Genomic DNA, 27,998 nt, shown 5'->3' with positions numbered 1-27,998 from the left:
TTAGCACAGAATTTTCTTGGAAAAGAATGTTTATAAAAAAAGATTTCCATGACACAGAGAGAAGGCTGATGAGGAATCCTGTTTGTACAATGTTTAATTTCTGAATTCTAAAACCACATTAATACATTATCAAAATCTCCAGAAAAGTCAAACAATGCTTGGTTGTTTGACGGTGAAAAAAAAGGGGACACTTCTGTTTTGATTTATGTCTTATTGTCTCTGTGCTAATGAATTTCTGATCCGATTTACTGGTTTGTTTCCAAGCTTAACTTTACAATGTTTATGTTTTCATAACATACCATCAGTTCTGTTATTTGAATGTACATACTCTGACTTCATTTCGTAAACATACAGTTAAAATGTGCAATGCAAAAAGTTCTCCCATTTCTTCAAAATAAAATACTGAAACAAAGACAAAGAAACAAAAAGACTGAATCTTCGTCTGCTTTCATGGCTTGTGATGTAAACTAAATATTTTATCGTGGGTGTAAAACATAAAATAAATATTCTATGGCTTTAACATTAATGCATAATCTCCCAAATATCAAGCAGCAGTAATACTGTACCTCGTGGTACCCGTTTTCACAGCTGGCCTTCTCCATCCGGGTAATAACGAGAACATTTAGGTCTCTACAATGTGACAGCCAATCACAGATTCCAGTTTCCATTTCTAATAAATAATACCGTCAGCTACGGCTCTTTAAAAAAAATTCTAACATTCAATCTACAGAAAAATATGTCGTGTTGATTTTCTATGATTGAACGGAGAAACAAACTCCTGGATTACAGCTGCACTCATGTCAGTAAATATGGATCAACAGAGAACGATTTGCAGCATCGACAGCAGCACATAGGATGGCGTTGCTATGGTCACAGTTGTAATTTACAATGTATACCAAACGCCCCAATAAACAATCACCATTTCAGGTCATGAACCATTTTTTCACCGGCCAAAAGTATGCAGATGCTTCGCAGCAGACATTGGAGCCTGATTCTGTGTTAAAACAGATCCAAAACACATAAGTCTTTTTGTTGTTGTTTTGTCTCATCAACTTACATCCAAGCGGATAAAACATCAAATATTGAGTTTTTTTTACATTTGTGCAGAAAGGAATGTTTAATCGATTACCAAAATAGCATCTGTTTAATTTTCCGTTGGTTGACTAATAGATAAATCAACTAACTGTTGCCGATTCCTCTTCACTGGAACTAAGCAGTCGAACCCAAACAGAACAGCTGTTTGTGCTGCAAACTGGGAAAGAGGTTAGAAACATTTCAGTAGACCGTGGAAAACAACAACAGAAAAAAATGTGCGTTTAAGCTCTTCCACATACTTTTGGCCACATTGTGCAACTTAAGAGAGAATCAGAGGGTTTGGTATAACCCAACTAGATACAGTATATAACTTAATGTTTCTATCATTATTATGTGTGATTATTATAAATAATGTCCGAGAAAAGTAGGCAAGATGTGTGTCTAGATATATATGATTAATCTTAATTAAACCTTTGCTGAGCTGTAAGAGAATAGATCATTCTGGGAGATAGCCTGCGAGATGTGCAGAGACCAGAGGTTTTGCGCTTAAGGATACGAGGAAGAAAAAACTCTTCAATGAAGGGCACAGATGGTAAACTACATGGAGGATTGTGGACGCAGCATTTTTGATCTGCATTAAGCCACAAATATCAAACCCTGGACTTTATGTCTGATCCAGGCTGCTTGAGGGATTTCTGACTGGAAGACACAGACGCAGACAGGTCCGTTCTGAGGAGAAAGGAAGTGCGCCCTCTCCGAACGTCGCCGTGTAGCCCTTCACCATTCTCTATGGTCTGCCCACATTTGGTCTTCAAAAGTCAGAGTTCATGTTTATGACGTATAAAAAAAAAAAAATACAACATCGGCACACAAACAATTAAGTCCAGCTGGAGGTCTGTTTGAAGTTAATTAAAATTCCGGTTCAGGTTCGTAACGATTAGTTTTTTGGTATGTAATGAAAAAAAGAGAAGAGGGCAGGAGGTTATAGTCTCGAGACGAAAGAAGCCAATATTATAGCTGCTGTTACCTGATTGTGCTTTTCCCACTTCCTGAGGAAGTGCTGCGGGCACAGAGGATTAGAGATATAAATACTCTGTATCGAGGGAATCTCACTTGAGGCTCAATGACGTCCACTGAAGGAAAAGAAAAAAAAAAAAGCCAAAGTGGCTGATCAGCAGTGTCGAGAATAGAGGAAAAGTTTTGAGTCACTGGCAGAGTATTTTGCGAGTCAGTTTTGGAAGTTTTTAACTCGTCTCTGCAGGCAAAGCGCTGCTTCAAGTGATATTTCTAGACCATCAGAGGCAGCTGTCGGAGACGGGGACGGGGGGGGGGGGGTGGGGTGGGGGGATCTGGTTGCTGGTCGGCACGATATCTACTGCATGTAGGGAACTTCACATAAACGGCTACCTAAATGTTTTTTGATCAAAGGAGGCGTGTGCGTTCCTGCCGCACAGCAGCCAAACTGACCTACGAAAACAAGGATTGGAGGAAGATAAAGAGGAGAAGAAGGAGATGAAAAAACAGTTCCCTCCTTTTGGGTGTCAGTTTAAACCGCCACACAAAAATAAAAACATCTCCGTTTGGATTCCGCACTGGTCCGAAGCCGGCGTGTCCGGCGCTAGCCGAGCTGGATCTGTCCAGAGTAGATGGTGAGGAGCAGCATGATGGCGAAGCCCGTCAGCAGGCCGGCGTTCTGGATGGCGAAGGTGAGGAGGAAGCTGCTGCCGCCGGCGTCCTCTTCCTCCCGACTCACTTCGTTCATCTCTGGGAACTGAGAAGCACCAAAAAAAATTAACAACAGAGACATGAAGAACTTTTTGAACTTGAGAGAAAAGTGAAATGAGTTGGCACACAGCTTCTCAGCTCCTTCTCACCTACGACTTGGGATGTGACTACTTGACTGAGGTGGCTGGAGAGCGTCTTTAAGTTATTAGTTACACACATTCAGGCTCACTGAAGGCCCAGCCCAAACACTCACCATGTCAGCCAGAGCGATGTAGAGGAACATTCCCCCGGCCAGGGCGAAGATCCAGTTGGGTGAGAAGCTATTGCCGGCCAGGATTCCAAAGCCCATGCCCAGGTAACAGCAGCACGCCGACAGGAAGTTAAAGAACATCGCCTGCTGTATGCTCATGCCAGCATTCAACAGGATCACAAAGTCTCCTGGAAGCAGAGGGAGAACATTTAGAGGATGAAATGAAGTTAGTTTTCTAGGCGGCAGCTTTTTAGAGATGTCCTCTCCCGAACTCACCGAGCTCGTGCGGGAACTCCTCGCACAGGATGGCTACGGAGGTGCTGATGCCCTGGAAGACGGAGGAGGTGAAGGAAGCGCCGATGGCCAAGCCGTCGATAAAGTTGTGCAGACCATCGCTCAACGTGATCATCCAGGCGAGTGTGCCGATGTCGGAGTAGGTCGCCCCCTTCAGCCAATAGCAGCCGCCGGCGGTCCGCCCCCCGCTGTCGGGGTTCTGGGAGTCCTGGGATGATGAACGGAGCGAGGGGGACACCCATAAGGGCTTGGTACGTGTGCAGAGCAGCAATATGCAAATACACCACCATGAAGAAGTGCAGCTGACAAATGCAGCCGACAGAATTTTAAAGGTAGATTTACAGACTGAGCTCACAGCAGTTTGATTTCATGAACGCATTTTATGAGAGCATCAGCTACCCCCCTTCTCTCCTCAACTTACCTGCGGTGTCTGAGCATCAGCTCGCCCTCCCCTCCGCTCACCCCTCGGCTTACCTGTGGTGTCTGAGCAGGGCTGAGCATCAGCTCGCCCTCCCCCGCGTCCACCTTCCCCAGAGCCAGACTGCTGGCTTCTCCGTTCTGCTGCAGCTTCTCCTTCTCGCCCCCCTCCACACCCCCGTCGGGTGTCGAGTAGCGATCCGCGCTGGGCAAATGGCTGTGACTGTGACCCTGAGAGGAAGCAGACGATCACGGTTGACACTAAATATAATAATCATCAATAATGTACATCTATCCATCCATCTTTGGCTGGAGATTTCCTTCCTGACAAAAAAAAATCCAATAACCTTGATTTGTTTTGCAACTCAATGAGAGAAGAACAGATTGGCAGTCATGCCCTCACTTTGTTGTTGATTGTATGTTGTAGCCTCCAGTTTATTAATGATTAAAACTAAATATTTGAACTTTTTGAAATGAAACCAGCGCTCCATTTCTTAATTCGTAATCGTGTAACTAAAACATGTCAGTAATTTGTTTTTAACTTTTACTTAAATTTCCTTATTTTATATTGAGTTCATTATTTAAAGATGTTTATTATGTTGTGTGTAACGGTTTATATAGAGGGATTTTTTTAAATATATGTATTTGACCTTTTCCATGTGGAATAAATTAGCCTAAAGCAATACAAAAAACCCCATAAATTAAAGTTTAAATAGATAGTAGGTCAAGTCTACATCATGTTTTAAATAGATGAACAATTGTCGGCTCTCATGTTGACACTCACAGAAATGATTTGTGTGAAATTCTGCGTGACTCTTTATTAAAATGTTAATGAAGGACATTGATTATAAGCTTTCCTCACACATACCCTTTAAAACATTTAAAAGTTGACACTGAAAGATTTGGAGCTGTTAATTGTCCTTTTTGGGTGCAGTAAAACTAAAAAGCTGACGGCAGCATTGTAGGTGCAAATATGGGTCAAAGAGCTGTTTGTAATTGGATTAGCAGAGTGATGTGTTAGTTATTTATTATATTGGCTGAAGCACATGACCCAAAGCACCGTAACCACAAGGTGGAGCAACTGTCCCGCAATAAAACCTTTTAATGTACATTCACCTGCTTTTTGTGAATGAAATCTGCCTCACTGGAAAATTCTCAATGTCTGCAGCTTGTGATTTCACTTAAGATGATTTCAGAATTTAATTTAAAGGAAAATCTGGAAATTTGTTCCCCAACGTGACTTATATATCTATTGTCAGAACAACTGAGACGCACTCTACTGACACTCTTATGCAAATAGGTAGAGAAGGCTGTTTCCAACATGGCCGAGTAATCAGATAACATCACAGCCATAAACACAATAGTCCAGCACATAAAATGGGATGAAGGAAATGTAGCTGTGAAAGAAAGCCGTTAACTAAAACCAAAAGTTAGTTCAGCCAGCAAACCTAATGTTAATTGATTAGATTACAGTTGCATGTAATGATTATTTCCAATACCTTTAAATGTATATAGTTATTTGAATAATCTGTCATGTTTTTCCTTTTGTTTAATCGTGCATAAAAAAGGAGCATCTAACAAAACCGTAAAGGTAATAATAAAATATGCAAGGGGGCCCAAAAGCCAAAAAAGATGAATCACTGATGACCAGCTTTGACTAACTTTAAAATAACTTAAGTGATTAACATGTATAAACCATGAATTTGTTTCATTGCACTGTACATAAAACAAGTACTAAACCAATTAGAAAAGTAATATGAAGCTCAATAATCATAAAAGGAAAAGGAAATAAATTCAGTGGCAATCTGGAAGATCTTCAACCGTATAAATGAAGTCCCAGAGAGGAGACCGGAATCATGAACCCATAACCCAAAGCACCAAACATTAATACGCTACACACTGGTGGTTTATGGTGATAAACAATGACGTAATTTGACGATTCAGTTGTCCGTGCACTAATATGTCTGAACTGAAGCATGAGCAGTTTGAAGGTAATAGAAGGTAATCTTGTCTGAACAAAGGTAGAGCTGAAGAACACGTGTCACATTCACTGTCTACTACAGTGTGTGTACAGGACAGTGTACATAAGGAAACAGTGTTACATAATGTGCAGATTCACTCCCTGATAAGTAAACTCCTGGAGGCATTGAACTTGAACCACTGGTGCCTCTGGCCGCTGACGCCTTATGTGGTCCAACTGGTTTTAAACCTGCCACATATCAAACCATTAAGGGTGTGCGTCACAGCGGAGCTCAGAGCGAAAGATCATCTGAGAAAAAGGTCTAAATGTACAATGTGACAACATGACGTAGGAGGTAAAATGGATAGTTTGGATGTTTTGAAGAGGGGGTTGTATAAAGTACTTCTCCATAGTCTGTGTACTACTTCAGTAGATGAAGCAAAACAAAGCTATAAAAAAAAAAGGTCCACTGAAAAAATGATATCAATAATGTGATGATGTATTTTGTTTTTTTTAAATTGTCCAAAATGTTTCCAAACAAACAAATATTGAAGACTTTATTTTTAAGGGTTTTCTCTGAAAACATTTTCCCGAGCAACATTTACTGAATTAGGAAACATTTTTCTTCTTTAACCGAATTGCAGAGCGTTTTTAGGATCCAATAAAAAAGAAAAGAAAAGTCTGCTGTTGCATGACTGTTATCTGTCAAACCGGAGGGTTTGAGGTCAACTCTTGTTAAATAAAGGAGACAACAGAAGTTTGTGCTTTGCTTTGGAGTCCTGGTTTCATGCCGTGTTGTGTCTTTGTGGGTCGACCTTGGATAAGAGCTGCTTAAACCCGCCATAAATACCAGCTCTTCTTTCTGCCCTCGCTGCTCTACTTCAGCTTAAAGCGCGGTTTCTTGCAGCTCTCCATATATGAAATTAACGTGAAGTATTTCTAGTCCTATAACTCTCACAGACTCAATTGAAACCAAATTTGTCGTGATGCTTAATACATCTTTCAAAAAAACAATGTGTAGAGATACAAATAAAAAGCTTAAAGTAGTGGACTACCACCTAAATACGATTAGATTTAAAGACATTTTGGCGTAAGAAAGATTTTTTTTTTTTCACATAAAACAAAATGCCATAACACCCATTTCTATTGAATACATTAACTGATTTAATACCTAAATGGTGGTTTTAAGGATACATTAATGTATTAATTGCAGACTCAGTTTGGTTTTAACCACCACCTCTTTGGTTTCATCTTTGCCATCTTCCCCCCACCACCTGTATCTAACAATAAAACAACCCATATTGTGTACTCACCCTGTTTTTCTGTTTGAGGAGGACTCTGAGGACCTTTTCGGTGAAGAAGAAGAGGTAAAAGCCTGCAAACACCACCGCAGATTTGGACACGTAGAAATCCACCATGGGGTCAAAACCAAAGGCCTACCATTGCAGAAAAAGAAGCTGGTGTGAGGTTGTGAGGGTTACTTGTTACTTGTGTTACTTGTAGCTATTTTAGTTTAGCTGTTATCACATTGTTTCACTTGACGTGCATATTTTTGACCCACTGACTGAATGTAATTTAGCAGGTGTTTGAGAGGTTGGTGAATTGCTTTGTGTTGAACTCTAAGTGGGTCTTAGGCCAAAGAGTGAAGTTTTATTTCAGGCCAAGAGTGAAAAAAAGGAATAATTTCCCACATTTATATTCATAGTCGGGGTCAGCTGATGGACAGGTGAACGAGAACATCAACGTCCTTTTAAAGATATTGCAGAGATATTTCACAGCAACCTCCAATCTGAGACAGGTTGAAGTATGTATGTAATCGTCTCCCCTTCAATAGACACAAACCTCCCATAAATAAACCACTTTAGCTCTGAGAAATGCTTTTTAATCTTCTTCTTTTACCATTCATCTCAGGTGAACTGATGCAATGAATTACACAGTAGCTGTGCACCTGGCCGTGGCAGATGTGGGCACCGTCCAGACGGCGTTTAAAAAGATGGAAACAATTTCTCACGTTTGTGGGGAAAACAAGCTCCGACTCTGATCTTCACTCAGTGTGTGGTCATGAGCCTCATGTTGTGTTCACGCTACAAGAGACAAAGCAACATTTTCCAGGTAATTTACAATCAATCAGGAATGCACTCTATACATTGTTTGTGTGGTGAATGGTATTCTTGGTAAAAATGTCTGGTTTTCAATGAAATATCGACATAGATGTATACATGCCCATTTCAGCGGCATCACTCATTGTGTTACATTGTGTTTGCTAACTGAATTAGAAAACTAATGGATGAGTAGAAAACCCTTGAAAAACCTTGTGCAGGGATGTTACACAGCTGAAAACAGTTCTGCTGGTGAGAGAAGCTATAAAACTGGCCTTCGTTTGATCTAGTGGAGTATCTAGAGCATCACATTTGTGAGTTCATTATTCTCTCAAAATGTCCAGAAAAAGAGACTTTTCATGTGAAACTCGGCAGTCTGTTCTTGTTTTTAGAAGTGAAGGATATTCCATGCCACAATTTGCGAAGGAACTGAAAATGTGTCTGGGTGACCCCTAAACTTTTGAACAGTAGTGTATATGAGAACATAACTACGTCAAGAAGTGCTTGAACTTTAACACTGAGTTGCCGACAAAGTAGCTGACCACGTTCTGCCGTTTTGTTACTTTGGTCTTTTGTAGTGTGAACATAGCATTGGCCTCCTTCAGTAACCCCGCTTGCTAAACTTAATCTAAATGAAAAACTTGAGTCGAGTAACGAGGGAAACTATTACACAAGTATTACACAAGTTTTATCTCAAGGTCAACCCTAATTTGCAGTGAAAAGGATTACTATGCATTTTCAATTTCAACATTTCAACCTTATTTTATTCTCATTATAGAGAAGACTTTGCTCGTTGCTTAATTTTGTTAATAAGGATTGTAACTGCTAGTAAGATGGTTGCCAATTAGTGCACCACAATCTGTAGTTTAAAGAGTAATTAAAGCCCCAGAACCACTCTGGTCAGCTAAAAACCAATGTGTATAGGTATGTATTGGTGTTTTGACATTTCAGTGCAAAGCATTTTACATCTGTGCTATTAATATGCATAGTAGATGCCGTCTACTCGTTGAAACCCCAACTATTGAAATAACCTTTTGCTACTGGCTGATCTAGAAGTAGGTGACCTATATGCAGGCAGCTTGTATCATTAACCAACCCTATTAAAGTCTGGCGTTAAGTAACAAACACAGCCTAGCAGTTTAAGTGTCACTTGTTCACATTCTGTAACTGTCGCATGAATGTGGGGTATGTAAACTTCATCCTTCATACAAACACTCATGTCACAGTGTAGAAAGGCACCGCTAACGCCATGTAATCAGTTCTTCACACCAAATTACCAGTCCACAGAATTGAGACAAAAGGCTTGAGCTGTGCTGTGATTTTAAAGAGACACTGGTTATAGAAGATAAGCCTCCTCTAGATGTGACTTGGCATATATTAGCCCTTCATCATTTAAGGGTGAACAGCACTTTGGCCAAACTCTGGGGGTTTAGTCACTCTTCAATATCAATGCACAGCTAGAAGTCATCCGTCTCAGTCTCTTCCTGGAAACTGTGTAGCAACCTCGCACTGCAACTAAGAGAGTCACAGCAGCAACGACACTACCTCTGGGATGAGCTGAAACAGGGCGTTGGAGTAGAGCGTGCCAATGGCCAGGGCTATGAAGTAGAGCAGCAACCGCTTGTAAAAGGTTTTCTTCATGAAGGGCACCACGCACGCCCCCACCAGCGAACACAGCGAGATCAGTGTTACAGATAGGATCCCATAACCCCACACTGATCAACAGAGGAGGCGGAGGACAGAAGAGGGGGACGGTAAAGAGAGAAAAAGAAGAAAAAAACAAGACAGAAGTAGTTAGTTGAGAACTGATTTTATCACATTAATTACAAAGGGAAGGAATGAAAAGCACCAACCAGTTATCTCCCTGAAAAGAAAAGGTCAGAATTGAATGAAATCAACCTGAGAAAGAAAAAAAGAAAAAGTGATTTCAAAAGACACCAGAGACAACAGGCTCATTTGTCCATTGATTCAGAACGGGTCAAGTCGTTTGCATTGGAAGATAATTCATTTGTTGTCCCATGGAGCGGTCCTCGAACCCCATGCAGTTCGATAGAGGGTGGAAGCAATTAGGGTCAAATAACAGTTCACTTTTGCACACACCAACACACATACTTTTGTCCTAGTCCACTCAGGTGCATCTGCGTCACTGTCCTAGCCCCAAGGTACACCCTAGCTATCACTACAGACAAGAAAAGGGGCAAATTAACTTCAAATAGCTCAACAGCAGCAGGAGCATTGCCAACAAGGCTGTCACATTTCAATTTGAAGGACACTGCGCCCCATTTCTCCAGGATTGTCTTACACAAACGGAAATGTATAAATCACGAAGCCAAAACGACAGTGAGTGAAAACACTATTATAAAGTCTGTTTAGCTTTCTTTTTTTCTTCTTTTTACAAGAAAACTTCATAGTTGGCCTAGATCTCATTGACAGAAAAGCTGCAGACAGAGATTGAAGCACGCAAACAGAAAATCGCTGCCAGACGATCGGTGATGCAGTAAAGGTAGAGTGAAACCAAAAAGTCTTCCAGAGTGCTTGTTAGAGCCCGAGAAAACCCACAAAGAAAACACAAAGGCAGGAAGGAGAAGGAAAAGATAGGACAGACAAAGGAGCCCTTGGCTAATGGTGCACTTCTTTTATGAAACGCCATGTGGCACTACAGCAAACTAAAGAGGCTTCTTAACTTTGGTTTTTGTGGGGGTTTTTTAAAACGCATAAAAAAGGTTTTTGTGAGAAAAGATGAGAAAATGAAAGCTTTAGGTAGAAATATGGATGGATGGATGGCAAACCTCAGGCAGGAGCTGCAGGATGGCAGTGGAGTACAGCGTGCCGATGGCAAGAGCGATGAAAAAGGTGAGCGCGTATTTCATATAGCGCGTGTTCATCAAGGGAGTGATGAAGACTCCGGTGAGCGAGAAGGCATTGATCACTGTCACGCTCAGGAAAGAAAAGCCCCACACTGGAGGTTTGAGCGACGGCAAGGTTGGATGGAAGAGGAAGGTGGAACGTTAAAAACACAACTATTATTGTATTGTGAGGTACGTGAGTACCGCATCATCAATCAAACATTTATTCTTTCAATACGTTGTTATGAAATAAAGGCAATGCTAAATTATGCTACCTAAAGTCAAGTTCAAAATGAAGTTACTGATCTTGCAGCATTTTATCTGCAGAACGGAAATACAAACAAATCTATTGTAGCATGTTCTTGCATTTGAGTGAAACAAATCAATTTTGAATGTTATTGTCATTGACTCAGCTCTGCTGGTTAAAAATATATTTTCATGTCTGTGGAGGTGGTCAAAGTAGCAGAAGTGCTTTTGGCGCCTTTGCTTTGGGACAAGTGGTGAAATGATGATTAACGAGATAGAAAAATATGCATGATTTATGTAGCATAATCAGTCTTTTCTCTCATTTTCATTTTGGTTATACAATTCTGTATTGTATTACTTCTTCTTTTTCTAAAAGAAACTATGGGTCACAAGTAGACTTTGTCTTTGCTTTTAAGGGTCCCCGGCCAAAGAAGGTTAGGAACACGGCTTTAACTGGCACCTGGAGAAAAAAAAGACTTTTTTTTTACATTTGTTGAAGGTTTTGTTTGCCTTTTTTGTCAGAGGCGGCAGCACCTGTAAAGTTAAAAGGAAAGAAAGGTTAAATTGAGATTAATGGTCCATCCAATGCTGTGAGATAACTTCTCCATGCTGAAAAATGAAACAAAGACTTGATTATAAGGGTGAAAGCAGAGGATTTCTTCATAAAATGAAGGCACAATTTAAGTATCTCAGGAAAACAGGCATTTCAAACTGAAAAAAAGAGGGCCCAAATCAAACGTAAAATTAAGATCTATTTATTATTTGGCATTATGAATAAAATAATGTTAGAAAATTTTTATACAGACAAATTATCAGTGTGCTTAAAATGTCCAAAATTGCTCTTAACTTCTTTGTTTTGATTCCCTTATTCTGCCTGTGTATTGATGACCAAAATATCAATTTTGACTGAATTCAATGAAGGAATTAATCAAATTACTAATATTTAAAATACAATTTACAAGATTGTCGACTGGCCTTAAATCATTAAGTGAAGTAAAGACATAGAGCTGTGTCATCTGCACAGCAGTTGAAAGGGATCCTGAAGAGCTTGTGGAGGCTTGTAAAGCACAGCGATTGCTCTCAGGATGTAAAGATAATTTCAACAAAATAACAAAAATGCTTAAACAATAAATTGCCTGTGCCATCTTTAAAGAGAAGATATTACTACATCTGCATCTACATTTTTAAAACTGTTTTTAAAAAAAGAAAAAGGGGTTTGGAGCTCCGACTTCAACTTAAACAGTGGTGGCATTTGATAGTGAATCTAATTAGAAAAGATTTATAAGTCAATAAGATTCGCAGTAGAGATGAATTTCCATGGCATCCACCTCCCTGCTGCTGGCAAATCTTCACAGCCCCTGCAAAGAAAAACAGCTCTCAAGCCAAAATAAGCTGTCTACAAGGACAAGTGTGAGGCGCGCAAAGGGCATATGAGTAAAAGATAAGAGAAAACAAATTTGCCAGTGGAGAGCGAGAGATAGAGCCAGAGCTCTGGACTCTTAAACCATTTCTCATCCACCTGTCAACAGATGAGATAAACTGGGCTAAAAGTAAGAACTGAAAAGTGTGAAGCCACACATTCAGATGATTTTTCTTTTTGTGGAAACTAATTAAGTACAAGCAACATTACTACAGCCTCGTTGGCAGACCATCACGTGACAAGTCGACCATGTCTGTCTCCAGCCAGCTTTTTATACCAGCCACATACTGCAACGCCAGTTTGGCTTCCACTCAATAAGAACTCAAAGCCTTGTTAAATTGAACGGATGATGCCTAAAGAGCTTCCAGGTCAGCAGTCTGTCTGGAGTTGCAGTGAGTCAGCAGCCAAGCAAAGAAGAGCCGTTTGTTGCTGGGATGCTTTCCTGTCCGACTGTCTTTACCGGCACACGATCTCAGCTACATACCGGATATGCTGACAGAGGCAGGATTGGGGATCGTGTTAGTTTTTAAGCCAAACTGAGAAACGCAATCTGAGCCTTGGCTAACTGAGCGTGCTTATTTTGTCTTTCATCTCCTTCGGGGACATCACGTCTCTAGGCAACAAAACACACATTTGGAGCTCAGATGTGGCGATGGAATGTTTTTCCAAGGTTTCCTTGCATTCGGATGAAAAATAAGAAAGACTGGTTAAAACAACTTGTAAGGGTTAATGCTCGACAGAAATGACGATGTATTCACTCTAAAGAGGAAAGCAGTTTAAATAAACATTAGAAGGATGAAGACGCTGGGGAAAAGAAAACAGCCAAGCTAAGTTTACCCAACAGAAAACACATAGGACATCAATATATCAAAAAGTACACCTCTGACATACAATATAGAAAGTTAGGGGATAAAACTGCGGAAGTTTGTTAACAAATCTGATGAAAAGATTAAAAGTAACAATATTTTAGTTCATCTCCTTAACTTCCCCAGCCTAACTTTTTTTACTTCCAAATTGGGTCATTTACTTGTTGTACTGTATAAGTGATAATCAAATAGCAAGAAAGACTAAAGTTCATTGTCACATTTTCTTTGCCCGTTCCGAAACCTTGTCTCTACATTTCAACACAAGCGATGAGAAGGAAGCTGCCTCACGTTTAGTCCAGCTGAAGATTTGTTGTACTGATAAACATTTACGGCAGCAGGAAATAAGTGTGACAGTGTGGCGCATTGATGTGTTTTTAATCAATTCATTATTTGACACTTTCTGGAACAAGCTTTGGTATTTTCATTGGATTTGTTGATGTTAATCAAATAAAATGTAGGATATCACCAGACGTATCCTTTAAACCTCATTACAGGAACGTGAGTGTTCTCAAGATAGACAAATAACATTCAACAGTTGATATTAATAATCAGTAATAGGTCTGTTCTCACCTTCGGCACCTGTGGGCCTGGGGGAGGGGTCAACGCTTGACTCTTCCTCTTTTTGCACCCTGCAGGTGCCAGCATCCAACTGCTGCAGCATGGTGGGGCATAGCTCCCGTAAACCCTGCTCGTCAAGCCGCGACTGCTCGCTGATGCTGTAAACAGCCAGCGTGTCTGCAGGCAGGCACTGTGGAGATGAAAACACTCAGTTGGCCAACAGAAGTTCCCATTTTATTTAAAACAATTAAAGTAGCCATGTGTGTATTCAGTCTGGGTGTTTTATGAGCAGGTTCACATTTGAGTAAGCTTTCATTTAAATTAGATTAAGCTTTAAAAAGTAGATTGAAGTATTTAGAGATTAATCATTTAAGTCGTTTCTAAAGCAAAAAAAAAAAAAACTTTAGTTCCAGTTTCTCAAATGTGAGAATTTGCTGTTTATCTTGTATAATCTTGTATAATATCTTTTGGTTTTGGACTGTTGGTTGGCCAAAAAAAAGACGAACAAACACATTGTTTTAGTCTTCACAACATTTCCGGACTATTTTATTTATTCATATTCTCTGCTTCAGGTGCCTAAACACGGTGAATAATATTTAGGTCATTTCCATCAACTCTATATCATTTTAGATAAAATGAGGAATTAACAAACCTTCCTCATTTTACTTCCATAACATTAAAATAGATAGCTCATTAAAAGGTTTAGTAACATGTAGATTTTGACAAACGCCTAACAGCCGACAGGCCACAAACAATAATGTCAACTTCTGAAATTTGTCTGTCTAAGAGTTCAAACCTTAAAAAAGATCAAGAGAAACAGTATCCATTTGATTTATTCATTCCTGTATGGGGACACAGGAGGCATGTAATAAATATTCCTGACAATTATTGTATAAACCCGTTCTCGGCATTACGAAACAAATTGGTGATTGAGGCAGCCGAGAATATTGGAACGCAAATTGTTGACGCCTTGATTGAGGCGAGTCACCGTCTGTGAAGGGTGTGCGACAAATGTGGGTGATGTGGTAATGTTGACATGTTACCAAGGCCTGCGCCTCACTACAAGTGGAGAGCAGTGACAGTTTTTGTCTCACACCTCGACAATAACAGGCGTTGCCTGTTTGTATCTTCATATTCCTCCTTGCAAAGACAACACACAGTGCTGCGTGTACATTCCAGTGTCTGAGCTACACGTGACCTTCACCTCGTTGTTTCATCTCGTTTCTCAGAAGAGTTTATTACTTTGCCACCATTACTCAGGGTAAAGCTATTCAAAAGCAGATCAGTAAGTGAGTCAATCATCCACGACACTAAGCATGGGAAATATGCTAAATATTTCAGCTATCTGGCACCGGTGGCTCCTGCTTCTTCCAGGCAGGACTAAAGCTGGATTTACCCCTTCTGCTGCAGCGTGCTGAGGGAAGCTCTGAGGTATCGACTAGGATGTGGTGCTGTTCCACGGTATATACAAATCCCAGCATACGACTTTCAATACAGTCAAAAATACAAACGCTATTTTTTTCAACTAACTTAAGAGACGTATTAAAGTGCACAGAATGCCCGATCAGAGGTCAGTCCACCTCTCTGATGGTGGAGCAAAGGCAGCTGAGCTGACAAAGATGGGACACGAGTGATAGTGATAATGTCGCGCCTCGAGGACTGGAAAATTAAATAAAGAATGCCGCTGCCCCCGTTTGGAGAGTATTTCAGGTTTAGCCCTGATGATTAAGATGAGCCAGACAACTTGATGAGCCTACATCACATAGCAGGTGCTTTTGTTCACTCAACAAAGTACAAAATGGGTTGGCCAAAAATGCGAAATGTGCATTGAGGGTATAGGAAGATACACAGTAAAACATATGTGGAACTATTTAGCACAAGCAGTCCTGAAGTGTTGTGGGGTGACACAGACTGTCACCAAAACGCTCCCATCTGAAGCCAGGTAACATAAATATGTCTGACTTTTTGGCAAAGAAACTAGATGATTGAAACATCTGCAAAAAAACAAATGATGTGTGACTTCCGTCATATTATTGGTTTATTTGTGTTTTTACCTTTCATGTTCAGCAAATATAGTCGCAAGTGTCTTTAAGCCTGGGCCCAAAAATGAATTGCTCGACAATGAAGGGATTTGGGGAGTGAAATTTGACAACAGCTGCTGGCTGAACTCAAAAAAAATGATGCTGTGATTCATGTTCAAAAACTTAAGTATACCAAGCACATAGTTTACACCAGTGGAGGCTGCAGAGGTCTTTCTTTATGCATTTGGATTGAACCTTTACTGGTCATCACATCTGGCTGACCCAAAGTCAAGGATCCAAACTGACCCCTTGACTTTGGAACAACCTGCCGGAGGAGATTCGGCTTGTCGAATCAGTACTATGACCTTCTTTAAAAAAATGTTTACAAACGTTTACGTGACTTTTTTATTGCTTTCATTTAATTTGATTTATTCTTATTGTATTGATTGGTTTTATCGTTTCATATATTGTTCTGTTTTTCTCACTGTCAGGCTTTCAGTTGTATTAACTTTGGTTTTACTTTGTCTCTTAAAGCGATTTGGATACTCTGTTTTGTAGTGAAAAAAAAGTGCATATATTACAAGCCAATTAGCTTAAATCATTAAATGGTCAATGACATTGCCAAACCTGATTTAATTCTACAATAAGTTATTCTATCTTCCAATCACATTTCCTAATTAAAATATAACATTAAAAAAAGAAGGTTCTTATGCATTAATTCAATTTGCGCCTAAACTCAAAGTGCTAACACATAAGAGAATGTGTTTGTTCTCACCTTGGAGCTGTTGGATTTGGGAGGTGTGTTTATCGTAGGTGCCTCGGCCACATTGCTGCTGTCGCTGTCCCCTTCACCCTGACCCTGGCTGATGAGGGCCAGCAGTGAGCGCAGCTGGGGCACCGAGATGGTGCTGTTGTCTCCGTAGCGGGACAGCAGGTCCTGGAGAACCTGGGTGGGGGACTGCGTCCTACCTTCCCCCTGACATGTTACTCGGCCCAAGGAGCAGAGAAGCACAGCCAGGGCCAAAACAAACATCAGCTGGGACCGGAGGAAGGAGATGGACGTACTGGCACGGCCATGAGGGGACCTGATAAGCATGGCTTCTTTACTGGCTGGCGGACGTTGGTCTGTGGAGGTAGGGCAAGGAAGAGAATAAGAGAAATATTTACTTGAACTACAACAAAAAAACACTACTCTCTAAACTACACACATGGCAATAAAAAGGGATACATGTAAACATAAAGTCCCAAATACTTTCAACAAAAAAAGACATTTCAAAATTGTGTTTCGACCCATTTTTAAAATATACAGTTACATAGTAACATTGCGTAAATAAAACACTAAAATCATGACTTAAATTAAGCAATATCTGATCAACAACTATCAGCTTTAGGCATGTGTATATTAAATTGTTAGTAGGTGAGGGAACAAGCCTAAGTGCATATCAAACACCCAAATTCTACTCAAAGGCCCACTGACCATTAGAACAAAGCACAGACAGGGAGGATGAAACCCAACTGCCAATTACACACAATTACAGACAATTATAGCACACAGTCACCAGACAACACATTCATGTTTAAAATAAGCCAATGTGGTTAGGGAAAAAAGTATTTTAGCATTCTGGCTGCATAGTGCTCATGCTTCCAAAACTTTCATGCGCATAAAAACCACAAAGCGCAAACTGTAATGTTCCCCTCCTGTGGGCTCACACACAGACACACACAGAGAACCGATTCATTTCAGTGCACCCTGCAGCTCCACATACAGACCTGGGGCTGAATAAACAGACCCTATTCTTTTTTGTGTAAAGAAACGCTCACCTTCTCCTACAGAGACTCTAATGATAGCTGGTGCGTTAAGCGCCTGAGTCAGTCTGTCTGTCCTGAGGCTCAGAGCGTGCTGAGTAATGCCCACAGGTTACCCGGGAGCAGTGAGGGAGTCGGGGGGGTAAGGGTGGAGGAAGAAACGCCTGAAGAGAGCAGGGAGCTCCTCAGGAGGGTAGTGGACTGTGGAGGAGAGAAAAAGAGAGAAAAAAACGAAGGTTACGACTCACCAGTGAGGTAGAAAGAAATAGGAAAGGATGGAGATAATAAAAAAATAAAAAGAGGATGTGAAGAACAAAATAAACTCGAAATGCCAGCTGCCAGCTTAAATGTTCTGTATTCGCTCTCCCCATCGACTTGCCTCCTTCAAACTATCATCTTACACTCAGGCCACAGCATCTAGCCAAACCATTCCTCTACGGAAACTGCAATGAGCATTCCTTTAGGATTTGTATGCTGCTGCATATGGAAGCAGTGAAATCTGCCTATACATAAAATAAATTAAGTTAAAAAGAGTAAATATGTATGTATGTATGTATGTATGTATGTATGTATGTATGTATGTATGTATGTATGTATATATATATATATATATATATATATATATATATATATATATATATATATACACACACACACACACACACACACACACACACACTACCATGGCCAAAACTCTTCAGAACCAAACACTACTTGAAGCTTTCTTCAAGTAGTTTTCTTCTTCTTGTTGCTGCTTGAACCTACACTGGTCAAGAGTTTCAAAAGGGGAGAAACGTCCAACAATAAGCTCTGCGAGTCTCCGTCCAAAGCGCCTCTGGCAGCAGGAATGCAGGCAGGTTCTCGTCTTCCACATTTATTTTTCATGAAGAGAGGAGAGGTGACGTGTGTCACGCAATGTTTAAAAGGGACTAACAGCAGCGTCACATGTATTAAACACAAAGACGGCCATGCTCTGGATAAACACTTGCCTTCTTAATTTGTTTACATTTGGTGTACATACTGCTATGTTGCAAGCTACCACATGCGCGCGCGCACACACACACACACACACACACACACACACACACACACACACACACACACACACACACACACACTTGCATTGGGTAATAACAGGGTTTAGTTTGAGAAACAAAAGCAATTATAATACCAGTGGGAACACCCAAGATTCATCATTACAGCAATGTGAGTGTTTAGTTTTGCAAATCAACTACTGTCTAAACAGACCAATGGAATATTTCATCCCGTTCAGTTAACTTTGTGCTATCTAGATATCAACGGCGAACATGGTAATAGAGGCAGTTATCATTACTGTTGGTGCTTCTTTTTTTGTTTGTGATCAATATTTAGTTAGATTCAAGTTTATGAAGTTACCAGTCGTAAAATGTCCCAAAGTTTGTGTATTTTATTAGAGGACAAAACCTATAAGCCAACTTATCAAAAGATTTTTCTTGGCTTATGCATTTGCTAAAAAAACTTTTGAAACTCTCATATATTGATATTCTTGTCAGAAATACAGCATCGGCTGCAATCTGTTTAAGCATACAGATAAGATAACCAGTGAGGAAGAGGAGCAGTCACCTTGCGTCCTCGGCTGCGATGATAACCCTCTGGTCACTACACATGCACTACCGGCCTCGTTTCTTTTGCTCCCGGGAGCATGAAGGTCCAAGCGGCTGCGCTATAATTAAAACAATGCAGGAACTGCTTTTGAAATTGTCGGCCCGTCCGGTCAGACCGATGTCACCGCACACTCAGACACACATGCGCTGGGAGTCCAAGGCCTATTTGTGTCTGCGGAGATAAAGGGTTGGTGGGAAGAGACGGGTATTCTGCAGCCTCGAAAAGGCCTCTGCCGCGACGTTAAATACGCGTTCTGCAAAAGAGAGCAAGCGGTAGAGGACTCAAGAGGGAAAAGCGGGACGGGAAGGTGTTTTGTCACAGTCTGCTGGACTTCAATCCCAAAGGCACACACTTGATTCTACTCTCCTCGGCCTTTTCAAATTGGTCTCTGTTCTTAGAAAGCTGCCTGTTTTCCCCGGCTTCAAATTGTTCAAACTGTCCTCTCGTGTGTTTGTTGTCTTCGGCAGATTAGAAAAACAAACAGGTGATGGCCATTCGAGCCCCGAGCAAACATGCACTAAATCAAGAAAACAGAGAAAGTCCTGGTAGTGAGTATATATGGGCTCATGTGGTGATTAGGCTTTATCGGGCCACCAAGCTATCAGTGTTATCAGCAATAATGTCACATCGCTCACACACACACAAAGTGTTCTCTGGACCCGTGTAAACACAGCTCGTGAGAAATTTCCCCTCGCTATCATCAACTTTACCACCTGACTGAGCAGAAATAAGATCTGGAAAAAGAGCTCAAGCAGGAAAAGATGCCAATTCAAACACTTATTTCCCAACCAGCCTGCACGCAGCAAAAGGTAACGTTGATAACTGGAAGCCTAACGGGAAACGGGCCCCAGTATTTCCAGAATTTATGTAAACATGCAAACCGTCGACCACTCCAAACCGACACAGCATGCTCTTAAATTAATTGATGAGTAATTTATGGTTGAATGAAATCTGAGATAACGTTAACAACACCCATTTTGGCAACGTGTGTTTTTTATTAGAGTTGCTTGGTTGTAGTAAAAGGAACGCCAAACTCAATTAAGGCAATGACTAATTTTTTTTTTTTTTTTAAGTGACACTTAAAACACTTTTCTGACACTTCTACACTCGTCTGTTGGATCTCGACTCAACCTTTACTTGTCTAAAACTTTTCTGGGAGAAGTCGCCGTCCTTTGTTTTCTATCAATCTACTGTGCATCCGAACCTGTAGTTAATCTAAACTCAATCTACTTTTAGGTTAGGATCTTGATTTAACTCTTATGCCATGAAACCAACCAGACATCCAGATGCAATCTCGCTGTTACACCACGCACAAGACAGACAGACAGAGGAGCTGAGTCCAAGGCCTTAGAGGTATGCATTTCATGTATGTAGTTGCTTAATAAATAATCATTAATTGTACTATAACCTGTTCTGTCAATTCTTGAACACTTGAGAAATATCCTGAAGACGGACTTTTCTCTTCAATTGGTGACCCCGAGCGTGATTGACGACAGGTTGCCGAGGCGGATTCTCCAACTCTCCGAGAAACCAAAACTGGGCCCATCCCTTTTAAAAAAGGGTAAGAGAAGTCAATTGTACTTCTGTTTTGTTTGTCGGAGAGGTTGTGGAGTCCGCCACTTTTTGATAATTGAATAATTGATAATTGAATATTGAATATAATATAAAATACATGAAGTGCATACGAGATTGTTGACAATTAAAACAGTTATATTGCTTGGGTCGGCGAAGCCCTCAGTAGCAGGTACTGATAAATTCCCTGTTTTAACTCCTTGAGAGTGGACATACTGGGTCCGTAAAACAGTATATGGGTCGGTGAGAACCCTTCAGTAGTGGGTACTGATAAAATTCCCTCTCTGCAACCGCCAGAATCACCACAACAGACGGCCCCACCACAGGTGCAATATGTCATGCTGGCCCCATCACCTGCTGCTCCAGCTTCTGCACCTGTGGTGGTTCAAACTGCGCGTCTGCCTGCTCCTATAGGTCAATATCCGGCGTGGGGGGCGTGGCAGCCACCACAATGAGGAGGCCCAGGAAAACGAGAGGTATTGGGTTTGGCTGCCCCATGCCTCAGGGTGTTGGTGAATGGCACAGGTGTCGATTTTATGGTTGATTCTGGAGCACGATATTCATCTATCACTCATCCACCACCAAGGGCCGAGTTGTCTGAAGACACTGTCGCCCTGTCCGGTTTCTCTGGGACTTCCACAAGCCTGTCATTCACCAAACCCGTCCGTGTTCAACTCTCGAGCCAAATTCACCAGCATAGACTTGTTTATGCGCCAAGTTGCCCTATAAATCTTTTGGGCCGGGATTTACTCATTCAGTCATCGTCACTCATCCACTGTTCTCCCGATGGTGTGACATTGACATTTCCTGATGGACAGACGTATCACTGCTCTTCAGATCAAGACTCACAGTGTCCTGTGATGGACATGGTGATGGCACAGCTTGCAGCTGGGACACAATTATCACTCAGCCAATGGATAAATTGGCGGACATATATTGGCCTAAAATACTCGATGTGGATCCAGGTTTTGCCTCAGGAATGCGCTTGTTTCAACAGTGGTTGCCCTGGCTTAAGACCCTCCACCCTTACACCCCGCCTATTGACCCTTCTACTGTACTCTCAAATAGGACAGGATGGGTGACCTGTTGTACCAGGATTGGTTCGCTGAGCACCTTGAGGGCTAGCAATGGTCCCTCTCCCTTTCTTATATTTATGCAGGCCCAGAGGGTATGGCTTTTGCTGTAAATTTAGACTCTTCTCAGGAGCAACAGTATGTTTCAACTGTTTCCTATCCGCATGTCACCCATGACATCGCAGCTTCCCACCAAGCCAAAGATTTAGGCCCAATGACTAAAACCGCCTCCTTGGCCACAGATTGGCAGACTTCTCCATTTCCAGGCGTTGAGCAACATGCATTTATCAGATTGCATTCTGATAGTACCACATTTGTTGCCACAATATTGCATAATTTCCCACACACATGGTTGTGAACGAGAAGACCATGACTCTGCAGCACAAATGCTGGACTCACTTCCTTCTGAAGTTTGGTGTACAGGACCCACCGATGTGCGGTTCTGTGCAATGCGATGTTGGAACCATTCGAGGTTCCCCCAGACTCGTTTGTTGTACAGTACGTTGATGACATATTGATAGCTGCTCCCTCAGCTGAGGTAGCACTACAAGTGACCTCCTGTTTCATCTATCCGTGTGTGGGTTTAAGGTTTCTCGATCTAAAGTACAATGCGCGCGCTCTGAGGTAACATTTCTGGGCCGTCGTGTCTCCGCTAACGGCACCGGAGTTTCATCTAATCATCTAGACGCCATTTTACATCATGCCAGACCCCAGACTGTAAAACAAATGCTGGCCTCTATTGGCTTGGCTAACTACAGCCGCCATTTTGTTGCTGATTTTAAGGAGCATACAGCTCCTTTGCGTGAGATATTGAAGACAGCGGGGTTGCGTAATCTACTGGCCCCTCTTGACTGGACGTGCACCGCTGAAAATTCATTTATCATTCTGGAACAGCTACTGTCGAGCGCAGTTGACCTTTGTGTCCCAGACTACACTATTCCCTTTTATCTGGATGTTTCTGGAAAAGCGTTTTCCGTTTCCGGTGTGCTTTTTTAGAAAAAGGGTGGTGAGAAACACAATCTGTTCAATAGGTTCATTTTATTGGAACCTATTGAAAAGAGACACCCATCATGCACTCAATACGCCACAGGGCTGGCAAAGGTCATTTTAAAAAACCTCACACATAGTGCTGAAACCTCCACTGACCATTCTAACATCACACAGCACGATGTCTTATGTCACTGGTAAATCCTTCACACTAACATCCACACGACAGAACCGAATTGAATAGATACTCACGCAGGAACACATCACATACACTCATGACGGTGTAAATGCTGCGGAAGGATTGTTGGAGGGCTCTCCACATTGCTGCGAGACAAGAGTGGCTGCAGAAATAAAAGCGTCACAAGAACCGGCATCAGAAAGCCTCCAAGATCCTGAAATGACATTATTTATGGACGGATGCTACAAGCATCCTGAAAATGACCTTGTGGCCTCATATGCAGTCATTAGTTATGACCAAGCCACAAAACAAACTGATGTCCTGAAAGCAGAGAGACTACAGAGCAAACCCTCAGCACAAGCAGCCAAACTAAGAGCCGTGATAGAAGCTTGAAAAATTGGAAAAGACAAAACAGTAAACATATACACGGATTCAGCTTACGTGCATAGCGCTGTAAATTTCCATTTGGCTGAATGGCTGAGGGCAGGATTTAAAAGAACAGCAGGAACAGATATTGAACATCAAAATCTGGTTATGGAACTTATCGAGGCATTAGAGGACCCGACAAAAGTGGCAGTGTTAAAACTTCCTGGACAGGAAGTAGTAATGTACTTTACTGACATGTTGGACAGTGTGGGTGGGGAGGGGGTGGGGGGGGCAACGCTACTTGCTGGTACTGGTGGATGCATACAACGGCTACCCCTGTCGCCGAGAGGATGCGTCCTCTGTTATTAAAGCATTGGTAAACCATAATATTCCAACACATGGGATCCCAAGGAAAATCCGTTCTGATAATGGGACTCATTTCAAAAACAAAGATCTCCAATTGGTAGAGCAAATATTGGGCTTAAAGCACCGATTTGGGTCTGTGTATCATCCTCAATCACAGCGAAAGGTGGAAAGGACTTTGAAAGACCTCACGATCACCTTCAACAATGCAGTGCTGGCCCCGACCCCAACTGCCAGGAACCTCGGTGTAACACTTGACAGTCAACTCTCCCTGACTGCCAACATCACCGCAACAACACGCTCCTGTTGGTTCATGCTGTACAACATCAGGAGAATACGTCCCCTGCTCACACAGAAGGCAGCACAGGTTCTGGTCCAAGCCATGATCATCTCCTGCCTCGACTACTGCAACTCCCTCCTGGCAGGTCTACCTGCCAATGCAGCTCGACCACTACAGCTCATCCAGCTCGACGGATCTTCAACCTCCCGAAGTTCACTCACACTACTGCACTCCTCCGCACCCTCCACTGGCTACCGGTGGCCGCCTGCATCCGCTTGAAGACATTGGTACTTACGTACCGTGCTACGAACAGATCGGGTCTGTTCGCTCCGCTCAGCTTCTGCTCCGCCGCTGCGAACTCAACACTCAACAAAATCACGACTGTTCGCAGTCCTGGCTCCTCGGTGGTGGAATGAGCTCCCCATTGACATCAGGACAGCAGAAAGTGTCTACATCTTCCGCCGCAAACTAAAAACTCCTCTTTTTCGACTACACCTTGAATAAAGACAAAGACAGCAGCACTTAGACAGCACTTGGATGGCTCTTACTGATAGCACTTTGTAGTTTGACTTTATTTGAGAAGTTGTTCTGTCTTGATTCTTGTTGTTCCTACTTCGTACTTACGGTTGAATGCACTTATTGTAAGTCGCTTTGGATAAAAGCATCAGCTAAATGACATGTAATGTAATGAAATCAAAATTGGGAAAGATACGTAAGGACAGAAAGCTAACCTGGGTAGCGGCACTGCCAATAGCCCTCATGTCGGTGCGCATGTCGGTCAATTCACACACTAGCTATACCCCTTATGAGTTACGCACAGGTACACCTTTTCTAGGACCAGGACAGTCATGCATGGAGGAGGCGAGTATGACACACCTCACGCACAAAAATTATTACGCATTGGTAAATTGTATGCGTTCCAGATTCAACAGGCAAACTGAGAGTTAATCAAGTCACTCCTAGTGTCCATAGGAGTATTCGCTGCCATGCTCGTACTCTGTGGCTGCTGCTGCATCCCATGTGTGCGCTCGCTGTGTAACCGGGTCATCACCACTGCGATTGAGGGTAAGATTGAGGTTCTAAAAAACAATATTGACTTTACTGTCGAGACAAAGAATAAGAGCAGCAGTAAATCATTTTAACTCTATGTCATGATAATTATGTATCTGGTGAGGTCTGGTGACCCGACCCTAAAACTCACCAGAAGGCTCCAGCCCTGCAGCACAGTCAACAACACACATTATCAACAAATAGACCTGTGATTATAACCAGTGCTCAAAGAGCCCTGCCACAGACGCCAGCAGAAACTATTCTCTTCACTGCTCCTCTCAGCTGTTCTGGAGTCAGTTTGAATTCTAAAGCATAAAGCTTTACCTGAATGGAGAGACGCACACAAACAGCAGCTTCCTCTCGCCGGTTTCCTACTGATTCAAAAGCAGCCTGTTCCTCTAAGCAGACTCTGGTGTGTCCTCACATGTCTACACACTAAACCCTCCCCCAAGTCACTTTATATACCGTTGGAGGGGCAGGTTGAGCCGCAGCATCGGCTCATTGCTCTTCAAGCCAAAGGTCCGTAATTACTGTTTGTCGGGCCACGGGCTGATATCATCAACCAAGACCGTCATTAGAGGGCAGATAGATGGCTATGTGAGCAACCCGTTGGTTCACCGAGCGCATCGGAAATGTTCTCCACTCATGCCGAGTGTGCAACAAAGCACCATTCACCATAAAATAAAAACGGTTTGGACATAATGTGGTCTGTTTAGCCCCTCACTGTTACCCAGAGGCCAGCTTAGAGGTCAGAGGTCGGGATGCAGAAGGCCACGCATGAGGACCTGTGCTTCTTGTTGTTGTTTTTAACACTGTTTCTACATTTCATAAAGAAATGTTAAACATTTGACTTATGAGCAACAGTTATCTAACAGCTGGAATTCTAGATACTTAGCAAAACATTATCTTGCATAAAAACAGATGATAACCTCTTGAAATATGATACTTATGTGGCAACCGATATTACTTTAAGTAGCTGGAGCATTTTACCTCCTTAAGATCAATACACAACTGATTTGACAACCTAAAGCTCTGAAAAAATGTTTTACTTTAAGCAGCATGAGCAATATTTCTAATGCCAATCATACTTAAGTTTGCTTTTTTTCCCTTCTATATACTATTGCTTGGGGTTCCCACACATTTCTGATCAATTTTTTTTATTGTTTTTTCATTGTTTTGAATGAAGTCCTGTCTGCTCTGCATGATTACAAAGATACATGAATGGTTTGAAATCTTTATGAATCAAACCGTTTTCAAAAGATTTTCAAAACTTTCCCCAACCAGGAACATTATGACTTTTTAAGGTTTATCATGATCATATAAACCAGGATTGATAGGTTTCTTTCCACTACTGGAGAGATCACAGGAAGGCTAGCACCTGAATTTAAAAGTGATTTATTATGCAGACATTGGTGGTTTGTTTATACTAAAGTATTCTACGCCAGTAATTTGAGGTAATCTTACTATTTAAGTATTTCTATTTTATGCAATTGTATCCTACTAAACTACATTTCAGAGGCAAAATTGTACTTTTTACGCAACTACATTTGTCAGAGCTTTTCAGGGTATCATTTTTCATCCCTTGCCTTTCTTATGACAACCACATATTGCGGTGATTTTGACTGTTTGTGATGAACTGATAGATAAAGTCTTAAAAAACATTTAAAAAGTCTATTGAAACAGCTGAAAAACGCATCATCACAAAGCTAAGGGGGTGCTAGGTTTGAATCCCTCAAATCCTCCTGTCTCTCTCCCCTTTCCCCATTGTCACCATTCAATAATGGCAAAAAGCCAAAAAACAATAATGAAAAGCAGCACAACGTTAACGAAATATACAGCAGTAACTTTCAACATACACATTATTGCATAAGTAAACGCTGACAAGGAGAAATTTACTGTGCAATCAATACGTCTGCTTTAAGTGCATTTTGCTGACATATTTGTAGCTTTACTTAAATATATAATGGAGTATTCTTGGAGTGTGATATTAGTAGACGGAGCTTTAACAGCATAACACCATACTTACTGTGTACTTGACACCTACAGATTATTATTATTATTATTATTATTATTATTATTATTATTAATAATAATAATAATAATAATAATAATAATAATAGGTCCCAGAGGCAAACTGTCCCTTTTTTTTTAGCTCAAATAATGACACAACAATACTTTTACGTTTGAGTGCACATTGAGTACATACACTTCTTGTTTATTCAAGCGTCTGCCTTATACCATTACTTTCGTAAGGTTTCTCTTGTATTGGGAGTATTTGTACACTGTGGTACTTTTAATTAAGTAAAAGGAACTGAGTACTTCTTCCACCACTGGAAACATAATAATTGAGGGTGAGAAGCAAGAGCACTCATAGTGAGGATTACTCATTGCCTTGTTTCCTATATCTTTCCTGGACACACACTCGTTCCCTCGCGCAGTGTTTTTTATTATTATCCTCACACAAAATAATAAACCACAATGATTGAGGATGGAGGGAGATCACACGAACAAGTCAAGGAGCCGATGACCCGGCAACGTGTAAATAAACGTCAAATTGCTGGTCGCTTGAGCTAGCTAAGACAGACACGGTTTTCTAGCCGTTACTATTAGCTTACCGGGTGATGCAGAAAATCAGTCCTGACGTCAACGGCTCTTCGCCGACTGCCTCACTCTTTCTCTCGGCTCAGACCGGATGTGTCACAGAGAGGCAGTTTAAATTGTCTCCGGTACGTTCAGTCATTCACGGACGGGAGTGTTGGCTTTTTTTCTTCCTCGTCCTCCCATTCAAATAACACCACACAGCATAAGCGGTGCGTGGAGGATGTGGTGGGGGTCATTCTCCGTGATGACGTCGGCTGTTCGTTCTCTCGGAGGGTTATCCCCCCCGAAATGACAGTGTTTCCCTCATGCGGCCGACGGCGGAACTGCGACACTAAAACACG

The 27,998-nt window shown here is 41.6% G+C and overlaps 1 protein-coding gene across 3 annotated transcripts; it reads right to left on the bottom strand.

The window, feature by feature from the left end:
- Positions 1–26: 26 nt before the first annotated feature.
- On the bottom strand, positions 27–27,882 carry slc39a14 (solute carrier family 39 member 14). 3 transcript variants are annotated; one of them, XM_068604452.1, is made up of 10 exons: positions 27,672–27,882; positions 17,559–17,744; positions 16,513–16,862; positions 13,729–13,906; positions 9,326–9,495; positions 6,995–7,117; positions 3,779–3,952; positions 3,287–3,512; positions 3,014–3,198; positions 27–2,806 (listed from the first exon to the last, which is right to left on the bottom strand). In XM_068604452.1, exons 3-10 carry the CDS (start codon positions 16,831–16,833, stop codon positions 2,654–2,656), a joined length of 1,530 nt encoding a protein of 509 aa, XP_068460553.1. In that variant the 5' UTR covers positions 16,834–16,862; positions 17,559–17,744; positions 27,672–27,882; the 3' UTR covers positions 27–2,653. The 3 variants fall into 3 exon arrangements, with proteins under 3 accessions (XP_068460553.1, XP_068460556.1, XP_068460554.1); XM_068604455.1 differs by lacking the exon at positions 27,672–27,882 and adding an exon at positions 24,306–24,377; XM_068604453.1 differs by lacking the exon at positions 17,559–17,744.
- Positions 27,883–27,998: the final 116 nt, after the last annotated feature.

This window comes from Clinocottus analis, unplaced genomic scaffold (genome assembly GCF_023055335.1).
Source record: "Clinocottus analis isolate CAN_PGR_092001 unplaced genomic scaffold, fCliAna1.0.p SCAF_7, whole genome shotgun sequence".
Classification (NCBI taxonomy): Eukaryota; Metazoa; Chordata; class Actinopteri; order Perciformes; family Cottidae; genus Clinocottus; species Clinocottus analis.
This window is presented reverse-complemented; position numbering and strand designations above follow the sequence as displayed.

Excerpts from the sequence above, each read along its gene's own strand:
- slc39a14 (XM_068604452.1), bottom strand. The coding sequence starts at position 16,833 with ATGCTTATCAGGTCCCCTCATGGCCGTGCCAGTACGTCCATCTCCTTC. Across the intron at positions 3,513-3,778 it reads GCCCTGCTCAGACACCACAG|GACTCCCAGAACCCCGACAG; the intron begins GTAAGCCGAGGG and ends TCATCATCCCAG. Across the intron at positions 2,807-3,013 it reads ACATCGCTCTGGCTGACATG|TTCCCAGAGATGAACGAAGT; the intron begins GTGAGTGTTTGG and ends GGTGCTTCTCAG.